At 32.6% G+C, this 8,869-nt stretch overlaps 1 protein-coding gene across 1 annotated transcript in view; it reads left to right on the forward strand.

Moving 5' to 3' along the window:
- The window catches only part of LOC149146152 (small ribosomal subunit protein uS9m-like), a 50,464-nt gene extending 44,911 nt beyond the window's left edge, over positions 1–5,553 (forward strand). Inside the window, exons 3-4 of the mRNA XM_089452684.1 lie at positions 5,015–5,020; positions 5,221–5,553. Of these exons, the coding sequence (XP_089308810.1) occupies positions 5,015–5,020; positions 5,221–5,553 (339 nt within the window). The remainder of the gene's footprint in view (positions 1–5,014; positions 5,021–5,220) is intronic.
- Positions 5,554–8,869: the final 3,316 nt, after the last annotated feature.

Genomic DNA, 8,869 nt, shown 5'->3' on the forward strand with positions numbered 1-8,869 from the left:
TTCAATTTCCTCCACCTAGAAATAACCTTTTTCTACTAATTGAGCTTTGTATTTCTCCTCTTTTCCTTATGCATTCAACTTTTTCTTAAATACCCATTTTCTATCAATGGGATTTCTTCTAGCTAGCAACTCCACTAGACCCCAAGCCTCATTTTTGTTTAACATTTCCATTTCTTAAACCATGGCATTTTTCCAATTTTTTTCATTCTCTAAATCTATTGCCTCTGTAGTAGTTTTAGGATCATTATCAATAATAAACAAAGCACAATTTGAACATAAATAAGGTGGAATATACCTTTCTAGCTACATTCTTTCCCAAACCAATCTCCTAAATACTAGAGTATGTGATTCTTCTTCTTCTTATTCCTATTCTTTTGTAGAGTATGATTCATCATCCTTGAATTCAAACTCTGTGTTTCTCAGTTCTTTCTCCCTTGGTATGACTTCTTATTTGACAACATCTTTGACTTCTCTAAATAAATGGGGGATTCACTCAATGAACCTCTGACATATCACATGCATTCATGGCATACTAAAAAATACCTTAATTTAACTACATATTGGAAAATACCTCTAAAAATCCAATTATTTAACCCCCTGGCAATACAAACCCAATACACCTTCCCAATTTAAAAAAACCCTACTTTCACTAGATATTGTAGGTATCCATTTTTTCATTAACATTTTATATACCCCTTTTATATTTTTCATTAAATTTGAGCTCCATTTTTTGTACCTACCAATATTAAAACCCTTTACCTCCTATATATCCCCCAATATATTATGTCATTTTTTCCTCAATATATATCCCCCAATATGAATCCACGTGGTATGGCATTTCTCCCCCAGTGAAACCCCTATGTATAAATACATCTCAATTGTACACTACCTTCTTAGTTTCTAGGTTCCAAAGCTTATAACCGTTTAAACCATCTTTATATCAAATAAAGATACACATTTCAAATATCTTATATAGTTTACTTTTATTCTCCTTTGGAACGTGTACATAAGCATCATAGCAAAATACCTTGATATGTCTAAGAAAAGGTTTCTTACCAATCCATACCTCATGTAGAGTCTTGTCATCCAACGTTGATGAGGGTAACCTATTTATTAAGTAACATGTAGTATCCATTGCCTCTGCCTAGAATTCATGTCCTAACCTGACACCACAAAGCATGCTCCTTGATGTTTTCATCAACATCCTATTAATATATTCTACAACTCCATTATGCTAATGTGTGTATGGAGTAGTCTTCTATCTTGATATACCTCATTTCTTACAAAATTCTTTGAATTCATTCCCACATATATCTCCACCAATATTTTTTCTCAACACCTTTATTTTATTTTGTGTTAGGCATTCCACAAGGGCATTAAACTTTTTGAATTTGTCAAAGAGTTTAGATTTCTTCCTGAGGAAATAAATCCATGTATTCCTTAACAAGTAATCTATAAATGAGACATAGTACACATATTTACACAAACATACTACTAAAAAACGTACAAACACATCACTATGCACCATCTGTAATATTCTCTTTGACCCCATAGAACCATAAGAGAATATTACCCAATTTTGCTTCCTATATAAAAACATTGTTCATGGAAATAAAAATCTAGAGATTAATTAGACATACCTTTTACCAAACCATTATTTTGTAGTACTTGAAGACCCTTCTCTCTCATATGTTCTAATATTTAATGCCCCAACGTAGTATATTCTCCAGAGACAATAGGTTTTTTTCCTTCTTCTTCCCCACCCTTAGGAACAACAAAATTGTTGCACCCATCACTAACAGTGCTTCTTAGAAACTTATACAGAGTCCAATCCAAACTCCTTTTAGCAATACAATTTTTGTCTAAACCATCATACAAGTATCCTTTTCAAAAATTGTTTTCACACTTACATCACTCGTGTTGATTACAAAAACCAAAATTTTGGCCAATCATGGGATTTATAGAAAACTGGGGAGTGTTCTAATCCTCCCACATATGAGCTTCAACTTGACTTTTCGTCATCATATAATTTTGACTATCAAGTCATCTCCTAGCTAAAGATGACCACCATCATATATTTCATACTCGCAAAACCACTCCCTATTAAGATTCATATGAAAGGATGTTTGTAAGTTGACTTATCCCTTCCCTATGATCTACATGTGTACTTGAAGAAGACAAGTATGCATCACCTACTTCATTCAAGGAGTTCTTTTTTTTTTTTAATAAAAGGAGCATGATCAGATCCCTTAACTAATCTAGATTGGATCATTATATTGTTTGTCATCCATCTCGATGCTTTCAAAGTAGAAAAAGTGGAGGAATCACTTCATAAGCCATTTTTACAAGCGAGACTTGGGAAAATGAAGTCTGAAACCTTTTGTGAGCATTTTGTGGCATCAAATGACATTTTTTTGGGGGTTAAAACTTTTCTCTTTTAGCATAACATATTTTTTGCCATATTCTACACACATATATCTTTCCACCAACACAAAAATCATGTTAATCAAAGTCCATATGCAAAAGTTATGCCACTCAAAAGTTGACCTTCCTATTTTCACCACCATATTTTGAAAGAATGTCACACCAACCTCCATTATTAATAAGAAAGGGGCTAGCCATGTGCATATGATGAAGAAGACTCTAGAAGAGTCTATATTTTAACCATGGTTAAGACTTGAGGTAGTCAAAGCTAACCACCAGTAAGCTATAAGGTTGTGTTATAATTTGTGAACAACCCTTTGTAATCTTGCAAAGGAGAGGTTTTCACAAATATAAATAGTAATGTAAACCTAATTATGATGGCTCAAGTAGATTATTGAATATGCAAGTTATTCCACAAAATCTATTTGGAAAGAATTCACTCTTCTCTATTATGATTTTTTTTAGTTATAAAATTTAAAGAATAAAAGCTTTAGAATTTTAAAACATAATATTACTCTACTTGAAAATAAAGTAAAATCGAAAGTCATTACAATAATATATTAAATATAATAACATGTTATTAGTGAAAATTGAAAAGAAAAAAATAACAATAATTTTTGAAGAAAAATGATTGTTAATTTTGTTTTTCAAGTTTCACTAATAACAAGTTATTTTACTTAATATGTTATCGAATAACACTGTTCTCTTTAGCTAAGAGTTTTTCTTTCTTGGACATAAGGACACAGGTTAACGACCCAAGATCTGGACGCATCTGGTAGGAGTGAAAGCATTCGTCCTCCCAAACCCCTGGTAGGCCATTCATGTGGCAGGTATGAGACAATCTATATTAACAGATAGCAAATATAGATAGTTGTCCTCACTACCAATTTAACAACTTAATTATGATATATTTTCCCAAATTATCATAATCTTATGATATTCCAATATTCTAGAATAATATTCTTATTCTAGAAGGATGTGTGTGACTGTCCACTGAACAATCCCCATTAAAGTGAAGTTGGTTGCTGGTTTCTTTTGTAATTTTATCAGCTAACAATCTTCCCGTACGTCAGCTTTTCTACACACCCAGGACGGGAACAAAATAGGGATATTCCAGCTATCAATTATTTTATTTTTTTGTTTTTTTTATCCATCTTGCATTTCTTTGGAATTTTTTATATATTCATTTCTATTTTTTAAAAGATGATAGCCATGGGATAGAGAATTTGCTCTATCATCCAATTTTGGAAAATTTGATTCCATTTCAGGTTTAGTTTTTAAAAGATTGGTCTTTTTAACGTGTGAGAAATTTGATTTTAATAAATATAAATTTGGAAATTTTGATTCCATTTCATGTTTAGTTTTTGAAAGATTTGTTTCTTTTAAACTTTGGGAAAATTTGATTTTAATAAATATAAATGTTAAATAAAAAATAAATATCTTAATTTTTATTTTATTTTTTATGTATAATTTTAAAATAATTAAAAGTGATAATATACAAACATGTGGTTTTTAATTTTTATTATGATTTAGGATGAATTTACATCTATGTATGTGAGAATTTTAAGCTCAATTTATTGTTATCAATGTTGTTGGCATGTGGTTAATCTCATGATTTGAATCTCTCTAGTTAAGGACATTGGTCTATGGGTTTATTAAATATGTCACTTATTGATGTGGGAAACATCCATGGTTTCATCACAAAATTTTTACACATATATGATGCTAACCCCAAGGATTAACCTAATCAGTTGTCTAACCATTGATCAAAAACTTGTTGTCAATGTGGAGGTCATAGGTTTGGTTACTACCACTAACAATTGACATTGTCCTCCAATTGAATATTGGAGGGGCAAGGAGATAACCTTTTGAAGTTCGTCTTTGGTAAAATACACACACATAAGCACGCGCATACACACCTATAATTGGTAAAAGCAATTGGTATGAGTAGAAAACTACAAGTTTAAGATTTAAGGAAATAAAAATCTAACTATATAAAAACCTAAATTAAAGGTCTATACTAAATTTTAATTGGACATTTACTAAAGTAATGACATGAATCGTCCTCATCTAGGCCATACATTATCTTTGTCATTGGGGTTCAAACCCTAACCTTAAATGATGCAGGAGCATCCGAGCACCTTAATGAAAAAAAACTGGAGGAAGAAGACACGTGAACAACCAAGCCAACCATGAACAAAATTCAGTTAGTGAACAAATTTCAGTTAAAAATTCAGTTAACACTGCCTGCATCAAGAAAGAGAGAACCTGTGCGTGTGAGGAGACAGAGCTAAATTGTTGGAAGTGATATGGTTTAATTAATTAAAACTATCTATTATTAATGCTAACTAAAAATCGTTATGGGTTTGTTGAGCGATTTTGGGAGAAAAAATCGTGGATCTTAACTGAGTCATGCTCTTGGAAAAAATAATCTTTGTTGTGTGAGGAAGATAGAGTGTAAGTAAGAAGATACAATGTAGTTGTAGGAGAATTTGTGATTAAGGCTGAGATGCCTTAAATTGTAATCGAGTTTGTATATAATGGAAATGTGTCTTATGTGAATTTATGTCTGTGTGTGTATTGTTTATAGGTTCAGGTTTATGAGTTAATTTTGTGTTACGAGTTTACTGATCCAATGATATTATTAGATTATAGAAGAAATTGTTATATTATGGATTGTCATGTGGAGCAGCAAGTAAAATGTGCAGGTCCATTTTAGAAGAACCAGAGATCGGAATTGAATTCAATTGAATTCAACTTGTGGATTTTAATTTGAGACAACAGTGATTATATCAGTTGAGGGATAGAGTATTGGAAGAAGGGGCCACGGACCAGGAGGGTGTAGAAGTTAAACCCGATGGTGATTGGCAGGTAGCTGTACAGGCTGCGCAAGAGTTGGAAAGGGAGAAAGAGGAAAAACAGCTCCAGGCTGTTCTCGAAGGTCCAAACCGTGCATTTGGAGACCTAATTGCGGCTTCAGGAATTACTGAGGTGCAGATCGAGAGTTTAATAGTTATGAAGGACTTGGAAGGGGTCGAAGGATTGTCACCACTGAGAGAGATAGAAGATGCTCGTCTTGCAAGATTGGAAAGGAAGTCTATTCGAGGACAATTGGAGCAGCAACGATAAGAAGAAACAACTAAAGCACGAGTGAGACAAGTCGACGAGAAAGGACGGGCATATGGAACAGGAAGAAGAAAGACCAGTGTTGCTCGAGTGTGGATCCAGTCAGGGATTGGCAGGTTCATTGTCAATGAAAAACCCTTTGTTGCATATTTTACCCAACTGGCACACCACGCTGATGTTCTTGCGCCATTTGATAAGACAAAGACTTTGGGCCTTTGGGATGTGTTTTCTACTGAAAAAGGAGGTGGTGTCTGTCCACGGTTTAAAGGCAAATGCCTAAAGAGAAGCGTTTCCGATAGGCTTTGTGGGCCATAACCCACAGGCCTCAAGATCGATTTATTAGGGAAATGGGATTTTGGATCACCCCCAAAATCTCGACCCCATCATTAAATATCAAGCTACCCTTGGGGTGTTGATCAATTAGTGATATAGTGTACTATTAAGACACTCCTTGTGATGTTGCTACTTTAAACTCATGATTAACCTTGTGTGACATCCAAGGGACCACATTGTTATGCCTGGAGGTTATAATGGTAGTGGCTAGAATTGACCCCGTGTAACACAAGTACAAGCCAAGCCTAGTTGCTAATTCTACCAGTTCAAAAGGAAATTAAAACCTTTAAATATCAACTCTTAATTCAATGGGTTAGTATCCCATCCATCATTTTTTCATTAGGGGGCTTCTCTCTTTTTTAGATAATAAGAGCCATGTGAGAAATCTTATACTTGTCCAAGAAGGAGAAGGCTAATTGTGGTGCTCTTTGTCTTCACACACAATATAACAAGTAAATTGTTGAGGACACCTTGCAAACCTATAAGAATGGACCAAGAAAGGAGGATAGTGTATTTTACAGGGAATTTGGCTCATCGTGTATAAAGGGTCCCCCCCACTCCACCCCACCCAAGTAAAATAATATAAGATAAGAAACTGACCAGTCAAACAATTAATGCACACGCGCTTGTTCTAACTTCACCTTACCAACCTACCCCTATATCTGCAAACTAAGGTTGGTACACATTAGAGCACCATCATGTTAGATGAAATTTTTGCAATCTTGAACATTTCTAAATAAACATTATTTCTTCTATGGAAAATAAGATTTTAACTCTAAATCATTTTCATGCCATGTGGAAGTCAATGATCCAGGGGAGGCTATCACCTAAAATGGCAAACTCATACAAAGTAATGGCAAGTAACATCTTGTTTTTTTACCCCTGGAATGTATTATATCAAACTAAGTATAATTTGTAAATACTAAGATTTAAGTCATGTAAATTTAAATAAATGACCATGTATTAGAATTGATGTATATGTCTTATAAATATTCTTAGTGCCAAAATTCAACAAGAGAATGTTGAGGCATGTAAATGCTATAAATATATTTTCTATGAAACATGTGGTAGATTTATATATTATATAAAGATTCAATATGCGAAAGGGGAAATATTTTACAAGAGTGGGAGACAAAAAGGGGACAATGGAAATTAATCCTCTAATGCTAAGTTTCAACCTAGGAATTCATATGTTTCCCATAATGTACCTTATAAGCTCAACCAACTCCTTTGACTTAGAAAGGGTAGTTGTGAGTGCTTGTGGATGTTGACAAAAAAGTCCATCTCGTGTAGTTATTAGAGAATGGCAAAGTGCAATCAATATGGGGAAGCATGCCGAGTTCTTGATTCTCCCACTCCATGGGAGATCATCTGATCATTCTCATGTGCATTATCTCCACATGTTTAGTTATCCATGCTATGTTCTAGATAGTTATTTATTATCCAAATATGAAAATGACCAAAATCAATCAACTTTGAAGGATGAATAAGGCCTTAAATAAGAGATAGATGGGGTGTAGATGGTCATAAAGATCAAGTAAATTAAGAAGCCTCCTCTCCACCCTATTTATTGCTACTCATTGGTTATGTGAGAGCCCTAAGTGTTGTTCTCCTAGATTGTTCCTAAAAGGAAATCAACATATTAGACTCTTTCTACTTACATTGAAGAACATTGGATATGAGAGGAGATTCTTTATGGATTATTAAAGAAGTGAATGAAAGAACTTAACTTATGTTTTGCAAGACATTCGAAATGAGTGGCATAGCTAGTTGTTTGTTGGATGACACACATGGAGTGCTTCGTAAGGTGTAGATTCATAAGTCATTAGAATTTTTTCCCTTAGATTTAGTAATCTATAAACATGTAGCTTGATTCCTCATCCATTTGGGCTCATATCGCAGCATGGGGTAGCATCTATGTTGGTTGCCAATAGTCCAAAATTATAAATTACTTGTATGCATCTAGTTTCTTGCACAAATTTTTCTAGAAAAATAAAGTTTATAAATAAATAATTAGATTTTATTACTATTATGAACATAAATATATTATATACAATATAAATATATTATATACACTTTGTATATGAATGTATTTAATATTAAACATAAATATGAACATCACAATTTTTAATTAGCATATCTTTAAGTATTTCATTAAATATTAATATTTACGTTTTTGTAATCATTATAAAAAATCATTTATATAATATTATGGTGAAATTTCCCCTTAAATGTAATATTTATCTTTTAAAATGACATAACTTAAATATATGTGATCAATATACACTTCCATAATACAGATAATTTAAATTTCATTTTCCCTTTAAACCATGCCCAAAGAAAATGTCACCAAAATCAAAATTGAGCCCACGATAGTCGAAATCCTGTACAATCAGATTGAGCCCAGAAAAGCTTTTGCTAGAAAAATGATTATACTAGCTCAGAGAATACAGATGTGAGAGCAACATTCGTATATTTTAATTAATGTTTAAATATCTTAATAAGAAATTAAGGGTTTTTTTGGGTTTTTTAATTTTAGATTATTATTCCATTTCATACAAACCGTGTAAGTTATAATTTATGTTCTTTCCGATGGTGTTTTAGTTATTATTTTGTACAATAATTTTTTTTAAGGTTATAATTTATGTATTTTGGTTATTATTTTGGATAGTATTTTTTATTTATTATTATAATAAAACATTATTTTTATAAAGGTAAGGGATTTTATTATTATCAGGTTTTTATTTTTGAAAGGATTATCATTTTTAATTATAATTTTAAACGAGAGAGTTCATTCCACTCCATTTATAAAGTGATGGGTCTAGCCCTATACCCTCAGGTTAATGATAAACTGTTCATTGAATTGTATTAACGCGGTGGTTGGTTGACTTTAATGATATTGTACTGTCGTTTAATTGCGATGAGGGCATGTGTCTTGGCCTTGGGCCTCGTTCCTTCTCGCTCTTACTATCCTCCGAACCCTGAA

This window comes from Pinus tabuliformis, chromosome X (genome assembly GCF_031772625.1).
Source record: "Pinus tabuliformis cultivar Carrire ecotype Pingquan chromosome X, CPIR1, whole genome shotgun sequence".
NCBI classification, from domain to species: Eukaryota; Viridiplantae; Streptophyta; class Pinopsida; order Pinales; family Pinaceae; genus Pinus; species Pinus tabuliformis.